Source organism: Ixodes scapularis, unplaced genomic scaffold (genome assembly GCF_016920785.2).
Source record: "Ixodes scapularis isolate PalLabHiFi unplaced genomic scaffold, ASM1692078v2 PGA_scaffold1__304_contigs__length_218370807, whole genome shotgun sequence".
In the NCBI taxonomy this organism is placed as follows: Eukaryota; Metazoa; Arthropoda; class Arachnida; order Ixodida; family Ixodidae; genus Ixodes; species Ixodes scapularis.
In genome coordinates this window covers 101,507,419-101,530,043 of record NW_024609846.1, presented here as the reverse complement: position 1 = coordinate 101,530,043, position 22,625 = coordinate 101,507,419, and the positions used below count along the sequence as shown (strand labels likewise).

At 46.5% G+C, this 22,625-nt stretch overlaps 1 protein-coding gene across 1 annotated transcript; it reads right to left on the bottom strand.

Annotated features, from left to right (window-relative positions):
- Positions 1-1,137: 1,137 nt before the first annotated feature.
- Positions 1,138-2,262, bottom strand: LOC120846234 (the record flags this gene model as incomplete). Its single annotated transcript, XM_040217924.1, has 1 exon — positions 1,138-2,262. A coding segment is annotated over one exon (1,125 nt), but the record flags the coding sequence as incomplete, so codon positions are not given.
- Positions 2,263-22,625: the final 20,363 nt, after the last annotated feature.

Genomic DNA, 22,625 nt, shown 5'->3' with positions numbered 1-22,625 from the left:
TCTCGAGAAGCTCCAGAATATTGCCTTTGCAATCGCGGATATCTTGACTGAAGAGTCCCGGGGAACGATTTTCCTCTGCAATGAGGATTTCCAGGGTCTTCATCAAGCGGCGCTTTTCCGCCCTTTCGCGCGCCGCTTTTTCCTGGCTGTGCCGGAACGCTTTGAGCTTGACGTCCTCTTTCAGCTCCTCCCAGGTTACCGCGTTCATGGGCACACCTCCCGTTTCGCCCTCGAGAAGCTCCTTTATCTGCGTGCGCAGTTGTTCGTCTTCGATGAGGCTTTCGTTTAGCTTCCAGCTACTCCACCAAGAGGACTTCCGGGTTCGCGGCACGGGTCTGCCCAGTGTTACCGTGACCAGAGCGTGGTCCGAGAACGCCAAGGGTAGGACTTCTAGCACAGGCGTCATTGCTGAAAATTCTCCCGAGAGGTAAATACGATCCAGTCGAGCATGGCAATTTCCTTGCCAATGCGTGTACGTTGGGTCGGCTGTTTTCTCGTTGTCCTTAGCATCCACCAGGTCGAAGTCGCGGAGCAGTTTTCGCAGTTCCAGCCGGCTGACGTCCGCTCTCAGCCGCTTTGAGCAATCCCTCTCGGCCAGCACACAATTAAAATCACCAGCGAGGATCGTTCGACAAGGTGTGTCGAGATACTGGCGAAGATTTTTGAAAAAGTCCCGTCGCTCAGTCGCGTCATTAGGTGCATACGTAGATACAAGCCTGTGAAGCTGTCCGCAGTGCAGCATTTCTACAGCGCACACCCGTCCGTTTCTGTCTCCCTCCCAATCGGGGCAGATTGCGATGTTTTTCTTCTTGCGAATCATTATCGCCGTTCCTCCGCTCTGTCCAAATGCCCTCGACAGGAAGATGACGAAGTGACGATCAAAAAAGCGCGTCAACTCCTCCACTTGACCGTCTGTGGCAATCTTGGTCTCTTGCAAGAAAGCGACATCAACCCGCTCGCGCAGAATCGTGTCCAGCACCCATTGCTTTCTTCTTCTCGCCAGAAGACTTACACAATTGAGGGTTGCAAACTTAAGGGCTCGCATATTGTGGAAAAGGGGGTGCTGGTAAAGTCATGCGACGAGGACACTTTCGAGAGATGAGTAGTGAGCAGAGAGAAAAACAAAAAAGAAGTGACCTACGGAAGGGCCGGCCGACGTCGCTCTTCCGTCGGGATGCGCGGCTTCGGGTTAAAGCGCTCCTTCCGTGTGGTGTTCTTGTGCCACTTAAACTCAGAGCGTGCTGATGCTTCCCCTGGCCGCATGATGCACGTTTCACTGGCGTCGCTAAGGTCGGAGTTGTCGTCGCTCAAACTGACCTGGTTCGTGTCTTTTGATTCCAGAGCTTGGATGGCCTCTACGTCTTTTGATATAGACATTTGGACGTCGCTCGATATGACAGGGCTGCTGCTCGACGCTTGCGCATGGTCGAATTTCATGGCGTCCCCCTCGGGCTGCAACTGTGGAGGGTGCACTTCTTTCAGTTCATCGACCGGGGCCTCTTTCGCACCGACTGTGGCGGAAACCTCAGTTTCGACGTCCCTTGCAGCCTCCTCTGCCTCTTCCTCGTCCATGTTGAGGACACCATCTCCATCCGCCACCACTTCCTGCGTCACTGTAGCGTAGGTACGGACGCAGTTGTCTCGTTCATGTTCAAAGCGATGGCATTCGTCGCATCGCGGTACGCGACACTCTCGTCGAATGTGTCCCGTACCTTTGCAGCGTAGACATAATGGATCACGTCCCGGAATCACGACCAGAACGTTGCCACCAGCAATCCTCAACTGGTGCGGAATGCGTTCTAAAGTGACGCCATCCTTTAGGCTTAGCCGCACCAGTCTGGTCGTCGACTGGACGCCGATGTATCCTTCCGCCTTCCATTTTTCACGCGTCAGGTCCTGAACCTTCCCAAAGGGCTCTAGGGCCCTCCTGACGGTTTCGTCTGACGCGTGGAAGGGGAGCCAATGCAGTTTCATGCGGACGTCTGCGTTCTCCGGGTCCACGACGATGCAACGCTTGCCCTTTACCTCCAGTTCCTTGGCGGTGACCAGGCGCAGCTTGGCTTCCTCCGTCTTGAAGGTCGCCATCCAGAGATGATTCATTTGATAGGCGCCGAGCGCCTCGATGTGCCCGATCACACCAAGACGTTCCATCTCGGCCCTGAAATCGCCTATCTTGTATGGACGAGCACTCACGTCACCGTGCAGCAGCACAGAGTTGCGCACAATGGCTCCTGATGGCAGAGGAAGCAGAACAATGCGATAATCCGAGATAGCCGAAGAAACAGATGAACCGTGGCCGGCGAGGGCCGTTATCGACGCTCCTGAGGAGCTCATGATTCTCCAACCGTAGTGCTCGGAAGCCGGAAGTAGAATGACACCACTCCACCTTGGCTTTCTGGCGTTTCCTACCTGTCTTATTAATGCACAAGAAACGAAATGTATCCAATCGGAGGTGTTCTGGAAACACACGCCGCCGCGTGGAACGCGGTGCGACGCTTAGTGTCACGTGGTACGTGCTCGTTTGTGCTCCAGAAATCCTCCCACTGTTTGTCTCGCCCCGTGTACATGTAGTATTCTTTGTTCATGAGCTTTTAGAGTCACGGTATCATCATCATCTGCGAGAATCAAGAGCCACGTTATTGAGTATACAACACGGGCACTTCACGTCATCGTACGTGGTCTCCGAGGAGGATATGAACAAATATGTGCAGATGAATGAACCGTACTTAATCCAATGAATCAAAGAATCAAAGTTTCCAGGAACCCGCCGAAAGCCAAAAATTGGCGGAGCCAGGATTTGAACTCTGGGCCTCCCAATGTCCGGTCGGGTGTGCTAACCACTACACCACTCTTCTTCTTCTTCTTCTTCTTGTTGTGAGGTCCAGAGAAGGAAAGGGAAAGCCGGGAGAGATGTTGGCCTCCTGTACGGGGCGAGTCGCTACCCGGTACTACACCACTCCACCTTGGCTTTCTGGCGTTTCCTACCTGTCTTATTAATGTACAAGAAACGAAATGTATCCAATCGGAGGTGTTCTGGAAACACACGCCGCCGCGTGGAACGCGGTGCGACGCTTAGTGTCACGTGGTACGTGCTCGTTTGTGCTCCAGAAATCCTCCCACTCTTTGTCTCGCCCCGTGTACATGTAGTATTCTTTGTTCATGAGCTTTTAGAGACACGGTATCATCATCATCTGCGAGAATCAAGAGCCACGTTATTGAGTATACAACACGGGCACTTCACGTCATCGTACGTGGTCTCCGAGGAGGATATGAACAAATATGTGCAGATGAATGAACCGTACTTAATCCAATGAATCAAAGAATCAAAGTTTCCAGGAACCCGCCGAAAGCCAAAAATTGGCGGAGCCAGGATTTGAACTCTGGGCCTCCCAATGTCCGGTCGGGTGTGCTAACCACTACACCACTATATATATATATATATATATATATATATATATATATATATATATATATACAGAAGAAAACGCAGTTGAGACGGTTGTTGGAGGTTTTTAAAACATATTTTTCGTAAAGTTGGTCGACGTTTCGGCCTAAGACAGACCTTTTTTCGAGACCAGTCTCGGAAAAGGTCGGTCTAAGGTCGAAACGTCGACCAACTTTACGAATATTATGCTTTAAAATCTCCAACAACCGTCTCAAGTGCGTTTTCTTCCGTATATACTTTTCATCACCCTGCGGTACGTTTTGTTTCTCTCTCTCTCTCTCTGGATATTTATATATATATATATATATATATATATATATATATATATATATATATATATATATGTGTGTGTGTGTGTATCTTCCAAATGGAAATGTTCGCGGCGACATAGTTCAGACCATATTTCCATCCATTTAAGTTTATTCCAAGCCCGTATTTCAGCGGTGTTATGAAGAATATTTAGAATTTTGCGTGGATAGGAAGAAGCTGATTACGGGTCCTGCGGGTCCGTGCTCTATCTGTGCTCAATCTGACTGCAGCCAATCCCTCAAGCAGGAGAGAACTTGATCTATGCTTTAAGGGATTCTTTTACAGAGCGAGCACTCGCGCTAAAAATGCACGTCTCGAAGCTAGCAACACGGTTACACACACCACAGCGCACTATAGCAAACAACACTCACACCTTACACACGCAAAATAAAAAACCGCGCTGACTGACAACTCTTTTTATATAACTTTGTCTTCTTCAACCTCTAGCACCACCGAATTTCCCAAATCACGCGCACCGATCTCCTAGATGCCTAAAAATGTTTCCTCTTTTTCTGTCAGGTGTAAAGATGGTGTACTTATACAGTTGTTATAGTTCCTGGCGATATGTTCTGCTTCGATAATTTCTCGAGTTAATTGGTTTCTGTTCCTACCTAAAATCGTACAGGATGGCAAGTGAACGTCGCACCCACAATACCGGCAGTGTATGCCTAGATGCCCTGAGCTGGCTCTGGAGCTGTTGTTGTTGTGTTCCCGGAGCCTATCATTAAGGCATCGTCCGGTCTGACCAATATACACTTTCCCGCACGAAAGGGGAACAGCTCCAGAGCCAGCTCAGGGCATCTAGGCATACACTGCCGGGATTGTGGGTGCGACGTTCACTTGCCATCCTGTACGATTTTAAGTAGGAACAGAAACCAATTAACTCGAGAAATTATCGAAGCAGAACATACCGCCAGGAACTATAACAACTGTATAAGTACACCATCTTTACACCTGACAGAAAAAGAGAAAACATTTTTAGGCATCTAGGAGATCGGTGCGCGTGATTTGGGAAATTCGGTGGTGCTAGAGGTTGAAGAAGACAAAGTTATATAAAAAGAGTTGTCAGTCAGCGCGGTTTGTTTGAATTTTGCTTTATTTTTCGTGTGTATGGTGTGAGTGTTGTTTGCTATAGTGCGCTGTGGTGTGTGTAATCATGTGCAACCAACTCGCCCAAGCTGCTACGTTAGCAACACGGGTTAGGTCGCGCTTGTAGACTTGGTTGCAGTCTTAGCTCATTAACGGCCGAGGGACTATAGTCCCTGCTAACGAACTACGAATGATTCACAATATCTATTTTGTTATAATAGAGGCACAAACCACATACTTTAACGCCGTAACTCGGTATCCACTATCCGAGTATTTCATGTAGTCTGTGACTTACTCATATTGGTCACAGTTAGTAAGCGAGATAAAACTCCAGATATTGCTGGTAGGCGTCTCTCCATGTAATCTGATTGCGCGCCCGATTGCAGATCTTTATCGAAAGGAACACCCAGGTATTTTGTTCAAAGCAGATATTCCAGTGGTGAACATGCGGAGTCTCCGGAACCGGAAGGGTGGGCAGAAAATATACCCGTGGCATTTGAGTGCACAATTATTTTGTTTTACTGACGTTAACCAACTCGTGATCGGCTTTGAATCATTCCTTTAGTTTGTGCACGTCAATCTTAAAACACGACGTACCATCGAATTCGCCAATGCTTTCAGAAACTATAGCAATGTTATCGGCACTGTAAAACTTCCGCGATGAAAATTGGAGTTTCTCCGTTTTGTTAACGTGTATTTTAAATCGCATATAAAACAAACGCAGCCAAATTGTAAGATTTTTTATGCAACTCCTCTTTTCGCTTGAGTCGATAACATGAAGACAAATCCTGAGGAGGATATATATATTTAGGTGTTCGTATGGAGAAACTCACCTTTTCGAAACAAGCCAGCGTATTCCCACAGAAGGTGTGGGCATTGCGCGTGCGCACAAACGAGATGTAAGTGTAGTGTTTGCGAATGCACCGCTTTGACTGCAGCGACACTGAAGCAGCGTGGAGCTTGAGCCGTGTATTTGAGTCTAAGTTTTAAGGATGTTCATTGTAGTCTCGCTTCTAGGCACTCCAGCGCTTGGATATGAATCATGTCAAGTTGCCCGGGCTGGAAAATTTTACGAGCGAGCAGTTATTTTTTATCTCCAACGCAATTGTAAGTATTAGTTTCCTCTATCAACCATCCGTCAACTCATTGCACAGTCGAAACTACAGGGAATTAGCACTAGTGATTGAAAACCCGAACGCTGAAATCGCCGCACATGGCGCTGCTTAGTCGCTAATACATCGTGAGCGAAAGTTGTTGGACAGTCCTCATTTGTTTATCTCGGGTGTATTTCGGCAGACATCTATCGTGTGCAAAGAATATATTTTTTTACTACACCGATACTCTGTGCATCTGCAATCATTGCTAATCAACCACCCTCAAAAAAACAAAAAAATATGTCGGTACAACTATGAAAAAAGGTGGAAGTTTTATTTTATTTCTAGATCGAACCGTCATGTACAGGAGTGCGTTTTACGAGGAACGTAGAGAAAGCTAACTACAGTCTCAACCTTTCAGGCAGCTGGCAGCTGGCGTAGCCTATTAGATGCGTCTCGGAGTCTTTCTCCTGCCCTTTCAGTGTTATGTTGCTGTTTATTCCTATCACAGTTGCGTCGCGTGGCGGGTACAGCTTGCCGTGCAGGTGTTTGGCTGCCGGACACTTTTTTTCGAGTGTGGCTTGCTGTTGCTCGTTTCGTGTATAGAAGTTCACTTAAACTTATCATCAAGAAGAATGTAATTCTGCATTAAAAGAGATATTTCCCCTCCCAATGAGAATTCAAAAGATCCCCTGTGCACAGGCATGTATGGTCGGCGAAAGCCTGAAACGGAGCAGCGCCATTCCGGAAGCCCTCTTTGCAAACAGCGGCTCTCTGCCATCCTCTCCTGTGCTACAACTCAAACACACGCCAATAAGTCCCGCTCCCAGCAATTCGTGGTAATCGATTTTAGTGCCAAAAGTATATAGCTGGTCATCTGTTGGAAGTCGGTTGATCTTAATGCTTGAGTATCAAGTATTAGGACGTTTTATTTCCTCCTATGTTTGTGCATTGGGAAAAAACTTTCAAGGTAGAGCAAAACTAGTATTTCAAAAATTAAGAACGTGTAGTGTAAATCAAGCAGTTACATGTAGATAACAATGCCGCAGTTAACAGGGCAGTATTAACATGTACAGATATTGTATGGAGGTACTTTTTTCGTGCTCTGTCGTTTTGTTAAAACATGAACTTTCTTCTTTGTTTGAAAAGCTGGCTCTCACTTCCTAAAAAGTAAAGAACACGCATGGACAATCATGCTGCGAAAAAAATTGGGTTGTGTGTGTGTTTATACAGCCTAGAACTTGGTCTGCCTCACAGGGGCGACGAGTCTCCCAGCTGTAGATGAGAAATTTAGCCAGTGCAGTACAAACCGCTAGCCTGGGGTCTTTAACATGCGTCACGCAGTAGTGATACACGACCGCACGCCGGTACGATGCTCATCCAGATCGAAACGGGCAGGGGTGGGGCTCGAACCCAGGATCCCTGGGTTCTGCAGCGCGAGCTTTCGCTCCACGTGCTCCGAGCTGGTGTGCGCTAGACCACTCGGCCACCGATCCCCCATCATGCTGCGAAAGTAGCTTATAGAGAGTATTCACTGGCGGCCGTAGCTAAAGTCTCTATATATTGGGAAATGTGACGCCATTCATTGCTGCGAAAATGCTCGAGACACGCGACGCGCGCCACTTCTGGGAAGAACATGGCGTCTGCTGCGCTGTGCCGCCATGATCTTCCCAAGGGCTGCACGTTGCACGTGCCTGGTGCATCGACGCACATTGCGCTACTTTTGAAACATAAAGTGGCTTTAGCCGTAGCTGTGTGCGTGACTCCTGAGCGTGCCGACGACCAGCTTCCACAGTTCCTTTGCAAAGCGCATTCCGCACCATCAAAATTGATGGTCATAGCAGCCTAATAATGTAAGCTAGCCCTGCACCTGCCCCACGAGTGGTACTTTAGTGCATAACTAAGCGTCTCACGTGCTGAAAGTCTTTCTGAAAATGGTTAATTTAGTGGTTTATGAATAAGGCTCAAAAAGTTTCTAATTGGAACCATATGTCTATTTTCACTAATTAAAGTTACAATTAAAAAAATTTAGTTAATTGACCGACTTATCGCAAAGATGAGCCACCCGCATGATACCCCTCTGGCCGTATAATTCACCTGCACAAGACACATAAGTATAACTTATACGGTTACTTGTAAACAAGCCTATGTATATATATATATATATATATATATATATATATATATATATATATATAGATATATAGATATATATATATATATAACAAAAGAAGTGTTCGGCTGGGATACTACTATAACAAAGTCTATAACGACGTTTCGTGCGGGGACCGCTCGAAACGTCCCACCGCTTGATAATTACTTCACAATTAACATACATGCATATATATATATATATGGACATCCACAAAAACGAAGCAGTTAAGCTCTGAATATACCTCGCGTTTTTACGCTAATGCCCAGCTTTATAGGTATGATAACAGATTTGTTAGGGGTTTTAACATAATCTCCACAGCAATGCCGTCAAATGTCAAGCTAGTTGCTCTTTGCTTTATTAAGACAAGACTACCTTAACTGATCTAACGATGCTGAGGCCAGACGACCAGGCGAAGAGTCACTCAAAATCGCAGAACAAATTTTTTGCAACTCAATCGACGGCACCATAAAAAATGCGAGGGAGCAAAATATCACATGATCCTATAGCCTCTCGTATCCTACTTGTACACTGGACAGAGTTTCTCCCAACGTCAAAGAGATGAGTGTCCGTCACTCTTCGTCAACCGCTGCATTAACCTTATTTCAAACCACCACAGCTATGTATACATTTATTCCTGTAATCTACCCTTACACAAAGGGAGAGAAAATAAATTAGGCTGTGAAGAGTTTGGCAGAACATTGCCTTACAAACTAAAAAGGAATTTTTTAATTAGACGTTTTTAAAGGTATGAAATCTTGAAATGATGAACTGTTACTGCCGTTTTTGTTCAACGCAGGTTTTGGAGAGCATGTTTTAGAAGTGATACTTTTCTTTCTTAAAGAATACGCGCTTTCTTTGTTAAAAATGTGAAATACGCTTTGAGACGTCAAAATGCAAAAATCTCACTTCTTGAGATTTTCGCATTTGGCGTCTAACAAAAGGTATTTTGACCCCTAACAAAAGATATTTCACTTTTTTTTAAATTTTGTTACATTATGGAGTTAAGAAAGAACCAGAAAGTTCATCCAAAGATCGTTTGACCCTAACTGCAGATTGGTAAAAAATTTTATCACAAAATTAACATTTTTTCATTTGTGCGCAATGAATGAAACTAACAATAAAGAGTGTTATAGTACATTCCCTCATGTTAGAAAGGTAACAAAGCAACAGTTCGATAAGTATCATTAATTGTATTATGGGAACTTTTGGTTATGGTTATGCTTGCTCGTTCTAGATATTTTGCGTAAATATGCGGCCTGAAGCGTTGAAGGATCAAGTGCTATATGACCCGCATAGTCCATACAAATATCGGTGAGTGCAAGTATCCACTTTAGACCCCTTAAAAATGTTACAATTATTCTGTAGTATTCAGCGTGCTAAGAAACGTTGGTAATACTTTTTTAAAGAAAACTAGGTATAGCATGAAAGGTTGTTTAATGACTATTAGTTTGTCGTCAGAGCTTTAAATAATATATAAAAATATATTTAAATGACAAGAAATCTCCATGGTGCTTTTTTTTCTCAGACGGCAAATACTCAGCACATAAAATATACTGGACATACAGCAATCTTTCCTACAAGGAAGGTTTCTAAAAAATTTAGAACCCGCACAATTAAAGCAAAATGTATATATGCATCTCTTCTAAATAATTCTAGATAATCATTTTTAAAAATGTAGCCACATATCATCGTGATACAGGCCGCGTCGCTTGGCGGCCATTTAGCTACTGCCAAAATAGTGCAGAAGAATTTTGAGAGGTGGCCCTATCTGGCATAAACGAACGAAGGTGTGGCTCAATGCTTTCATGATGCTTTTGACATGGGGTGGTGGGTTTAGTTACCGCCCCAAGAGTGCAAAAATATGGCGGAAGACGGTGCTGTCATGTATGAGCGGCAGCATCGCCTAGTTAGTGCTGTGTGCCCGAAGCGTAACGGATCTAAAAGGGCTCCATGCACGAACTACTTGAAGCACCCCCTTCACACCATGGAGCAGCACACTTTATAGTTCTTAAATATTTGGGTTCATAATTCCCTATGGAGAAACGTGTTTTTCACAGTCAAACTTTAGTCAATCAAATCTCTCAAATAACAAAGTAGTGTTTATGCACTTTAACAATTTTCTACTTCTTTCAATTTTCAGGGTAAACATACCAATGTCAAATGTGAAGGAATTCTCGAAGGCGTTTGGATGTAAACCATCGTCGCATATACACAACAAAAAGAAATGCACCATGTGGTAACCTGAAAAATTACTTTAATAAAGCCAAATCTATAATCCTTGGCAGAATTAAAAGTTCATGCCTACCGTCTAGCGTAGTTAGATCTGCATGACACTGTAATAATGAGCGAGTCCCCCGAACGGTGGGGCATTGACGAGTGCACGCAAGCTTGACCAGTGTTAATCTGCTTTAATATCGTGCGATATGCTCTTTATATACCACGTGCTTAGGGCACGCCATCTGGCTGTCTGTCAAAGTCCCCCCGCCCCCCCCCCCCCCCCCCCAACAAAACTAGCCGAGGCCCCACCGATCTTCACGGCGAAGATCGCACATGAGGCTTTCGTGCTCGATTATTTCTCGGTAGTCGAGTGCCAGGAATCCTTGGTAGTGGAGCTCCAGTAGCAGGCTGAGCATCTTCATGCTGATATCCAGCTGTTACGGTTTGGGGAACTGCTTGGGCAGGCGCATCTTGTGGCGCAGCCTCAGCGATAGCGAGCAGTCTTATCAGGAGGAGAAGCCTGATCCACCGGCTCTGGTCGCGGCTCCGATGATGCCCTAGTTTGGGCTAAGTCAGGACGCAGATGTCCTTCATGACGTCTCCAACACCGACCATCTGGGAATGCGACATCTGTGATGTGGTCACTTGGAGCGTCCGTCACAGTTGCTGGTATCCATGGTGAACCTTGTCGAAAATATTTAGCGTAAACGTCATCACCCGGCTGGACAGTTGGTATCAGCAGAGCACCCTTGTCGTGTGCCATCGTTTGGTTGAGCCGTTTTTTTTCGATATGCTTAACCTCAGGTCCGGGTGCAGTATAGCCGAAGCAGTCTTTAACTTACAACCCATCAGTAACTCCGCCGGAGTGCACCCTGTGGTTTCATGAGGTGTAGTTCTGTAGTTGAGCAGGATTCTGGACAGCTGACACTGGAAACTTCCATCAGCTGCCTTCTTTCGCTTCAACATTATGGTTTGAACCGTTCGCTCAGCAGCTCCATTTGACGGCTGGGTGATGGAATTGATTTTGGGGGTTTATGGCGCAATAGCTACGAGGCCATCTGCGCCAAACTAATTGAAGGTTCTTACTATAAAATGTTCTTACTATATGATGTTGAAAAAATTCAGGGAAATGAATGCGGCGCTTGGGCTCAAGGCCAGGGCACAACCACAGGATATGCAAAACAGTGAGCCTATCACCACACTGATCGCAGACTGGTGGATCCTCTCCCGAAAGCAGATACCTGTGGGTCATAAAAGAGTGTCCGATTCTCAGACGGCACAACAACGTTTCATGACGTCGGCTCTTGCATGAAGAGCTTTCCCAAACTCCCAAAGCCGGTTTGGTAACATGAAGCTTGTTACCGCACTCCATGTCCCATTCCAATTGCCAAGAATGAAGAATCGAGGACTTCACCAAGGGCTTAATATCTTGATAGGGTAAACAGGAGAGAGATTGTGGAAGGTTACCGGCAGACCCTGCAAGCTTGTCGGCTTCTTCATTGCCTTGTATGCCAGTGTGACTGGGTACCCAACAAAATTTTATATTTTGACATCCATGGAAAGCAGTGTTAAGTTTATATTGAATCTGTTGTACAAGCATATTTTTAGTATCTTTAAGAGAGCAAACCGCAAAAATCACACTTTGAGAGTCAACAAACAGGACCGCCCTCAGTATTTTCCTATTGATAATGCATTCGATCGCCATTGATACCGCATAGAGCTCCGCAGTAAAAATGCTGGCGACACAATCGAGTCGTTGAACCTTGGAGAAGCATTCAGAATATACAGCGCAACCGACAAAAGAAGAGGTCTTGGCACCATCTGTATAAACATGAAGATACCCATCATACTTAGTTTGCAGTTCACCAAACTCTTGCTTAATTACAGCACGGGAAATGCCGTGCTTGTTGAACTTCGCAAGTGACCAGTCAGATTCAACTCGCTGTGCTTTCCAAGGTGGAATACCGTTGTCTCTCCTAACGAGGCTGACCTGGTCCAGAAGAAGGTGCAGAGAAGTGCGAAGATGTTCAATACGGAAGCTTAACGGTGTCACAATGCTTGGTTTATTTTCAAAAAAGGCGAAAGAACCTTGACCTTGTAAGTGAAGAGTACGTCGGATGCTGTGGGTCGGCCAGAATATTGTAAGCGTATGTTAGACTAATATATGTACGTCGTTTGTTCAGGGACAGCTCATTGGATTCTGCATACAAACTGAGGACGGGTGACGTCCGGAAGGCTCCTGTTGCCAGTCGCAAGCCGAGATGGTGAACTGGGTCCAACATTTTAAGGGCAGAGGGCCGAGCCGATCCATACACTACTGCACCGTAGTCATGACGGGATCGTACAAGGGCGTTGTATAACTGCAGGATACATTTTCTATTAGCCCCCCAAGACTTGTGAGATAAAACTTTCAAAAGGTTTGTGGACTGAAGGCATTTTTGCTTCAGAGCTTTAAGTTGGGAAATAAAGTTAAGTTTTTTTATCGAATATTACACCAAGAAATCGGTGCTCGTTTCTAACTGGAATAGGTGTTCCATTTAATTCCAGGGATGGATCCAAAGACAGCCCGCGTCGCAAAGAAAAAGGAACACAGACCGTTTTTGAAGCAGAGAACTTGAACCCATTTTCGTCGGCCCACTTGGACAGTTTGTTTATGGCTAATTGCAACTGGCGCTCACAACTAGAAAGGTTACAGGACGATGATGAAATTTGTATATCATCAGCATAAAGAGAATATGAAATAGAGGGTGGTAGCAGTCGTGCGAGTGTATGCATTGTTAGCAAAAACAAAATTACACTTAAAACACCCCCTTGAGGGACTCCATTTTCTTGAACAAAGGAATCAGATAGGGCTGAGCCAAGACGAACTTGGAAAGTCCTGTCTGTCAGATATTCCTTTATGCTTTGCAGCAGACGGCCCCGGATATTACAGGCATACAGGTTTCGGAGAATCCCGTACCTCCACGCTGTGTCATATGCCCTTTCTAAGTAGAAAAAAAACCGCAACACAGTGCTGCCTGTTTACAAATGCCTCACGTATCACAGTTTCCAGGCGAACTAAGTGGTCAAGTGTAGATCGACCTTGGCGGAATCCACATTGATAGTTATCAAAGGCCCCCTGTCTTTCTAACATGTAGACCGGTCGCCTGTTTATAAGCCTTTCATATGTTTTCCCAAGGCAGCTTGTGAAAGCAATTGGGCGATAGCTTGATGGTTGTGAGGGGTCTTTGTTAGGCTTTAGGAGTGGGATGATATGTGCGTGTTTCGAAGCCTGAGGGAAACATGCCTTTTCCCACAAAAGATTAAAAAACAGGAGAAGGTTTTCAAGGGATTCTGGGGAAAGGAGGCGCAGCATTTCATAATGAATTCCATCGGGACCAGGGGCAGAGAGCTTTGTCACATTAAGAGCCATCTCAAGCTCGCATCGCGTAAATGGTTGGTTATAGGATGCTGAGTTTCCTCCCGAAATGACAAGCTTTTTTCGTTTCGCACGAGCTTTTAACTGTTCGAAGGTAACACTGTAGTTGGCCGAACTAGATGAATTATAAAAATGCCCCACATGGGATGATGAGCGTTAAAATCACCCAAAATTAAAAACGGTTGAGGAAGCTGTCCCACAAGTCCCTGCAGCTCTTGAATATTCAAAGGAACATTTGGTGGTAAGTATAAAGAAACAAGCGTTACAAGGCGGTCCACGAGGAGACGCACTGCAACAGCCTCCAGAGGTGTGCGGAGCGGAACTTGAGAGAAGGCGACTCCACTCTGCACAACTATTGCAACGCCACCAGAAGGAGTGGAAGCGGGACGGTCTTTCCTAAAAACCTGGTGACGTCTTAAAATGTTAAAAGAATTAGAGTGAAGATGGGTTTCTTGCAAGGCAAGAGCGATGGGTCGAAGATCATCCATGAAATGATTGACATCATCAATACTCCTTAAAATACCGCGACAGTTCCATTGCATAAAACGTAACTTCGTCATCTATTAAAAAGTGTGTAAATATGTAAATATAAGGAGATAAAACCTAGCAAAATATATAAAGCTATGGAGAGCCAACTCGAGCTAGGCGGAAGATGTGACCACAATACGGCAGCTATTGGGGTCATCACTTGGGCGTTACCACAGGTTGCTTCTTTTTAGATTTACGAGAAGGTGTTTCGCATTCCATACCATCCTGGTCGGGCCCAGGAGTAGACTGACTGTCAGCATCAGTTGGTATCTCCATGTCCTGGGAAGTGTCCGATGGATGGAGTACGACGGAGCTGGTCCGGCCTGGCACGCGCGGGTGAAAACCCCGCCCACGACCGGATGGGGGAGTGGCGGACGAGCTGGGCGAGGGGTCACCCAAGCTCGTCTTGACACCTCCTTTCACAGGAGCTGCATGGGTACCATGCTGCTCCTTCGGTAGGGGGACCCTCTCCACCGAGCAGGAGCGAGAAGCTCGCTCCTCCCTAGGAGGGGACCTAGGAGAGGGGGAAGGCGCGGCTGCTGCCGGCCTGTCTTTGGATGGAAGGGCAGCACGCGTGCTACCACCAGGGACTGGGAGAAGCTGCTGCTGCCTCTGTTGGGGAGCTGGGGCCCTGCGGTCGGCGCCAAGATCTCGGGAGAGACCTGGGTGGCCCTCGACTCCGAGCCTGGTGCTGGGCCCCTGCGCACCACGTCGGCAAAACTCCCCTTTGACACAAAGGAGAGTCGCTTCTTTGCTTCTGAATACGATAGGTTCTCCTTCACTTTAATGGTAAGGACGTCTTTTTCTTGTTTAAACGAGGGACAGGTACGATAGTAAGCGGGGTGTGGTCCACCGCAATTAACACAGTGGGCCACAGCCTCCTCACAAATGTCAGAAACATGGCCCCGACTGCCACACTTTGCACATATCTCCTTTCCTCGGCAGCTGCGTGCTCCGTGACCAAAACGTTGGCAGCGGAAGCACCGCTGGGGGTTGGGGACGTAAGGGCGAATGCGGCAGTTCAGATATCCTGCCTTGACGGTCTCAGGGAGTATGTGCTTTTCAAAGGTCAGAATAACATGTTTCGAAGGAACCTGTTCACCATTTTTCCAAAACATGATGCGTTTAACAGCAACAACGCCGGAACTTTTGAGTCCCTCGAGGACTTCTTCTTCACCTGTGTCCAAAAAGTCGTCCTCAGAGAGGACTCCACGGATGGTGTTAAGTGTGCGATGAAGACTCACCGACACCTTTACGTTAACAATGGTGGTTAGGTTGAGGAGTGCTTCGCTTTGTTTTTTTTTTTGTGTTTGCTTCCACAAGGAGGTCTCCGGAGTACATTTTTTTGCCTTGTAGGAAAACCCTTCAAGGTGCTCTAGAAGTTTGGCTACAATGAAAGGTGACATCTTTGCAACTGACTTCTGTTCATCAAGAGAGTGAACAACAAAACACTTTGTGAAGGATTCTATCTCAGCATCTTTGTCAATGGTTTTGTGTTCAAGACAACGCCTTTTAAGGGCGTGCCCTGAACGGGGTTTAGAGGGGTGGGGCGCCATAGGAGGGCAAAGAGTGTTCAGAATCCTCGGTGCACCGCCCACCACCGAGCCCAACAAGGGGTTAGGTAACGCACCATAACAAGAAGGGCTTGGCTGGAGACGTTACGCTAACAGTGCTGCCGGGAAACTATACCCAAGTGTGGGTCAAGACAGAGGTCCATCACCACCCATGGTTAGCCCTTGCCGCCAAAGAGGGGTGAAAAGGACTAAGGTAAGTGAGAGAGAAGTAAAAGAACCAGGAAAGGTAAGAGTGAAAGATCGAAGGGGATAGTAGAAGAAAAGGCGACTAGACTGAACATCCTGGCCGGGCCTTACCAGGACTCCGGTCTATGAGAAGCGGGGGCCGAAGTGGTGTATTGCCTCACCCGGGGGGCCCCGAAGGGTCCAAACCTACCCCGGGCTCGGCTCAACCACCAGGATGCCCTTTTCCCGAAACACGGGAAAGCCACGCACAGCCAGACGTGGGCGGGCGAACCCGCATGGCTCGGGGTCCGTGGAGACGCCACTCTCCAAACACCTGCTTTCACAGGTGCTCCCTGCGGGGTGACGGCTGGGTGATACGGTTGCGTTAGGATTCGCCTTATTCCATTCTGTCGAAGGGAGTTCTTAAAGGTACCATTTACAAATTCCGACCCGTTGTCCGATACAACGAGATTCGATAGTACGTGGCAGGCTAACATCACACGCAGGCAAGCGATCTTGGCTTCTGCCGACGGCGTGGACAAAGGAACGACCTCGATGCATTTTGAGTAGGCGTCGACCACCGTGACTATATCGGTTCTACATTGGTACAGCAAAGGCGATATGAAGGCGAGACCATGGCTTTTGCAAATGGCCACGGGATCAACGGTGCTGGTCGTTCAAGTCGCTGGTTTTCTTGGCACACCCGTCATCCCCACACTGTAGCCGCAATGTCTTCATCTAATAATGTCCAGCATACATGGCTTCTAGCCACGGTCTTCATTTTAGCGATCCCTGGATGACCTTCATACAGGAGTTGTAAAACGCCTAGTTGCCCTATTGAAAAAAGCTCTGAGGCGGACTTCAATTTTTTTTTTAAATGGTGTGAAGGGGACTTCAGGAATTTCTGAGATGATTGAAGGGGGCAACGATTTTTCCTGGTGGGTTCGTTGGCCCCGAAGGCTCTCCTGAAAGGGACACTGACACCCTCCAAATTTTTTTTTTTACTTTTTGCAAGACGATTTATTATGGTGTCAGATTACTACCCAATTATATTTTTGCTACAGAGTCACGTATTGTTTTAATAGAGCCAAAACACGCAAATGCTCGAAGCCGAGCCCGAAACCCCCGCACCGCACGGAGAACTGGAGAGGAGAGAGTGAGTGGCTGAAGTCACGTGTCTACACCCGACCGCGCGATTGTATTTTTTTTTTTTCGCAGGCAGCAGACGAAATGCGCTGCAAGATCTGTGCGCCGTGCGATTCCTTTGCAGTCATGTTTGTTCCACTCGCTGTTCTGTACTTCAAAATGAGTTGTTTTGTAAATTTAACTGTTGGAAATTAGTAGTGAGTGCCCGTGCTGGAATTCCCGTGATAGGCTCCGACAGTAATACTCCCAAGATGTCGTGTGAAGAGCAGCCCCACATGCCGTGCATCTGGATGTGGCATTATGCGGCAGAGTGCAGAAGTCTCCGAAAGATCAACGGGTCCGGATCAATGGCTGGCTGGAATTACTGTAGAACAGTTATGGGAACCTCGGAAAGCGGACGCTACTCGATTCATATGCTCCTTGCATTTTGTGGAAAGTGACTACATTGAATTCGCAGGTGTCAAAAATAGAATCCCATACCATTTAGTTCACTACCATCTTTTTTCAGTGATAATTGTAAAAAAAGAAATGTAAGCACCGGGAAATGTTTGACAACAAATAATGGTACGCCCACACTGGGGATTAAACCCGTGCCCGCTGCGTGTGAAGAGGACTTCTTTCCACTGAGTTACTGAAGGAAGTCTTTCGCCCGTAGTGATGCAGCCGGTCGACTGTATTTCGGAAAGTTTGCTGCCGATTTCCATCCAGTACATGGACTCCCGGCTTGAAGTTGGGCAGCACCACGCATTGGCCACGTTCGCACCCAGTAAACAAACCGTACGCGTACGTATTCAACTCGAAGTATACGCACTTCGTGCTTAACGTTTGAGCGAGCCATGTCTTCAGCCACGAGGACGGAAGACCAATCGGCGGCGTCCTTGTGCAATCGGCTTGCTGGTCGGGCGTGTCGTAGATCCCGTACGACACGCCCGACCAGCAAGCCGATTGCACGAAGACGTCGCCGAGCCGTCGTCCGTCCTCGTTCTTTTGGACCGATCAATTCTTTTGATCGGTCCAAAATTTTTCTTTTGAAGGAAGACAAAATTCGCCGGTACCGTGAACGACATTTCTAAAGTAGAGGTCCCACGCCTGTCGTCCGCTGCCATCCGCTAGTCCCCACAATACGCAAAACGACGCCATCAGTGAACGCACAGAATGCTTCCGGTTGTCTGCGCGACTTTTTTATACAATCAACATATTTGCAGCTTTTTGAAAGCCACAAAAATAGGTTTTATATTTTTTGTTCCTATTTTTTAATTTTGACGGTGTACTTTCAATGACCCACGACTTTGATTAAATTTGGTGGTCGTGTATAAACCTTAGAAAACGACCGTGACCATGGACAAGTGAGTGAGCGCGACTCAAACCGGCCAGTTTTCGATCGGCGGTTTCGGACGGAAAGTAACCGAATTTCGAGCCAAACATTCTCTTCTGGGTAGTTTGGCTTTCATATGTCACGTACAACTAAAAACCTCCGCGCGCGCAAATACCCTGTCAGTGTCCCTTGAAATGTCTGAAGTGCCTTTTACAATGCCTTGAAATGTCTGAAAACCTGTCAAGAACTTTTCTAATGCGGTCCGGAAAACCTCCGGGGTACTTGATATGTCTGTGGGGCCACGGCTTAGGGGGAGAAAACCTTTTTCGTAGAATCAGAACGTAGCTACTTATTGTTCGCGACGGTAAAAAATTACCATTTGAAGAATGCCAATCGCAAGTGTGTATGCAAAGATTTGTATTACTGCTCTTCTATCGTACGCGAGCGGTGTGCGGCGCATCATGTTTGATAGAACAGGAGTAATACAAATCTGACCGTACACGCACTCACTTGCGTTGCTCGAGGTCTTCATCACACAATACCGCGCGTGTGTCCATCGGTCGTCTGATTTCGCCAAGTTGAGAATGCTACACGGGCTTGTGTGGAAAGATTTTTGTTACTATTCTCTCATACGTTCGTTGTGCATGCCGTGAGCTCAACGCACTGAGAACTCGGCACCGCGCGTACACTCAAAGAAAAAGTGAGCACACCCCCTGGTCATCATGCGTTTTGACGGCTATAACCACCCCACAGGCTTACTTAACTACCCACTGGGCTCGAGTCATTGCGCTTACCACCCGGTTGGCAGGTGACAAGCATGGGGTAATCACGTTTTATAAACTCTTGAATTGAACATTCAAGTGCATGCAGTTGTTCAATAGTAAAAATCACTTCAAAAATCTCAAAAAGTACTTTAAACTTGTTTTCTTTGTCCGTTGGTTATCATTTATTCAAATTTGAACCGGTCTAAACAGGAGTGTGGCTCAGTTCACCTAAACTAGCAGAAAACAAACATTGCCAAAGAGTAGAGAAACCTTGGAAGGCACCTACTAAAACCCGAGGCAGATAAAAAGTATCGCGGTTCTCCTTTTCGGTTCCATCGCGGGGTTTACCATGTACAGCAGTAAAAAGCTGGCAGCTGGCGTCGCGCTCGAGGAATTTAACCAAATCTCTAAAAAATCACAAGAAGCTACACACGGGCGTGAGTTAACTTCAATGCTCGCCGGACGAGATACTCTTGTCGTCTTTTATTTTGCGGTTCAGTAAAGAGCGTGCTCTCATTAAAGGTGTCATACGTCAGTTCTGCGTGCAGATCAGTTGCAAATGGCCTCCTCGGTTCCGCCGGACTTGCACGCCTGTTATACGCAATTTTTTTGCTTTCAAGTGCAATGAAGTATGAAGCATTGAACACCACGGCTGAGGCCGGACAGGACGAACGTACACAGATATCTGGGATCATGTCCGTGTATTTCAATAGTTCTCTGTCTCGGAATATATGATTCCCTTTTACTGGCTCATTTGGCACATTTTATCGAGCATACTCGATGAAAAATGCTTCAAACAAAAATTCTTCAAACAAGTGTGTCATCCCCGCTGCAGTACTTTGAAGGGGACTAGGATTTCAGGCTTTCCGGCATGGGTTCCTTTTACCTATATAAAAGATTCCTAGTAAATTTCCAAAAATAAGGCGTTGGCAAACATACAAGTGCAATTTGTTCTAGATTTTCTTACTCGTAAGAAATGCGGTGCGGTGCCGGTGCTTTAAGGCGCGTTTTGGAGTGCTTTAATGCACACGGAAGGCAGCGAACGGGCGTACGCACTTGAGAATCGCATTTTAGTAAAAAGCAGTCCAGCTCGCTAGGCCCTACTCGTATTGCCCCACTGTCACTTGCCAGCCGCCATGTTGCTTTTGGGGGTAGTCACTGTGACTACCTTTGACTGCGTTCCGTGTGACTACCCATTGGGTTGTTAGTATAACTAAGGAGGGTAGCGATATCTGTGACGGCTTCTGACTACCCCAAATGTAGTTCCCTACGACTACCCTTTTGTTGAAGGTGTACGCTGCCCACGGCCGTTCCTCTGACGACTGCTATCGTTCAGGCGTTCGAACCGAACTCGACGTCCGAAGCGTGCAAGCGCCTCCAGCCTTGCATGCGGCGAGGAGACCAGACCACGAGTCATCGGCGTTAGCAGACGAGTCCACCGGTCGTCTGATCCCACGAACTCGCGCCGCAATTTTCGAGCCATGGCAGGTGCAACAAAAGCAACCCGCGGGCTCGCCTGATCATAGATATACCTGAATATGCTTACGCATGAGTGATGTGTCGTTTGCTGGAGCCATATGCTAACCCGACGATAATCGAGAACCGAGGTGGGCGGCAGACACCTGCTTGCAGCCAGGTGGAAATCCCCATTTCATATTAGCCGGTGACACCCACCCGAGATCCCCCAAGGCCCCCGGCTAATAATTCTGCTTGCGGTTCCTCAGCACTTTGTCAGGCCACACCTGATACAAAGCATTTGTAAGAACGTAGATCACTGGATCATTCTTACATATACTTTACACTGATTCAAAGGAGTCTCGGCAGAGATTAATACTCATATCATCATTCTTCGCTGACTGAGCGTATATTGCGTGCTACTTACACAGACCACAAAGAAATTCAGAAATGGTGCCAAATGCACGAGCCCCCCCCCCCCCCCCCCACACACACACACAGCAAGCAATTTCATTAAATCAGTCATGGAATGCTCAGAGCTCAGAACACTGAAAGATATTCAGTAAAAACACAAGAGAATGCTCAATAACACTCCCCATTATTTAGGCACAACTATAGTTACACAGGAAGTTTTGTAAACTGCGGAAGGGGTTAATAATTGGAGCTTTATACAAGCTTAAGACACCGTACTAAAAATTAAACATGTTTACTGCACAACCGGAGTCTATTCTTGCTGTAAACATAAAGTATAATCTACTGCATGTTCATTCCCACCGAGAAAGCGAGCAAGCTTCGGGCCTGTCGAATTTGATGGCTCCATGCAGGTGCAATGCCTACAGCGGCAACAACACGGCCGCACTACGCCACCTCATCTGGGATTGTACAGGCGTGACAGGGCTGAGGAAACACCAACTGGACTCTTTGAGAGGAAAGACTCACAACACTAGGAGTGGTACCGACTCGACAAAGGACACCCCATTCCTTGATTCACTGACAACCTACATACATCAGGAAGACGGGGATTCACGACCACATTTAATTTCCCGTAACACCAAATAATACCCCTAAACGTTGAAGTGTTTCTCTCAGACCACCCCACCAAAACAGGCAAAGCAACCGTTGTATAAAGATAATAGATCAACTACAACTGAACAAGTGAGAAGCTGAACTGACAACAAATATGGTGAATCCCAACACTCAGTTAAATGTAAGCATACAGCGCATTGTACATTGAGTACAAACATGACACTGCCGCTTTTTCATATTTTACTCGACATGGTTTTGGGCAACACCAAAATTACTTCAATGATTGCTCCACAACGGGTGATTTTACAAAGCAGTTGTTGCAATGACAGCTTAAATTTTCAGAGACAAACAAGAAAGCCTGGCAATCAGTTGTTTGTACCAATCGTTGTTCTGTGTGCATTGCACTTCGCCTCGCCCAACAATGGAGTAAAGGCGGAAGCTTAGAACTGCCGGTTAAATCACGGGTCGCTTATGTGAACAATGTATTGGTCTTACATGCCTATCAATTATGAATGAATGAATGAATGAATTTGGAGTTTTCTGGCGCAGCAGCAACATAGGCCATAGTGCGCCAAACACAGGGTAAGTAAATATCAAGAGACTAAATGTTTATTATTGCAGTGGATCAAAATATCAAATATCACTTAAAGAAAACTGTAGTTTAAAGTCGATGTAAAATATTAAACTTTTCTAAAAAGTTAAAAACTTGTCTGTACATAGTAAAAGGCTCGTCTTCAAGCAAAAGTGCCAAGTGGAAAGGTATTTGTTTTCTGAAAAATATAGAAAAGTAGGAGCGGTGGTCGTTATTCAATTGTGGGCGTACTAAAAGGATGTGAAGTACACTTAGGGTTTCTGAGCAGTAGTCGCACATCGGTGGGTCGTCGTTTCTTAGCAGGTAGCTGAGAGTCAAGTGTGTGTGGCCTAT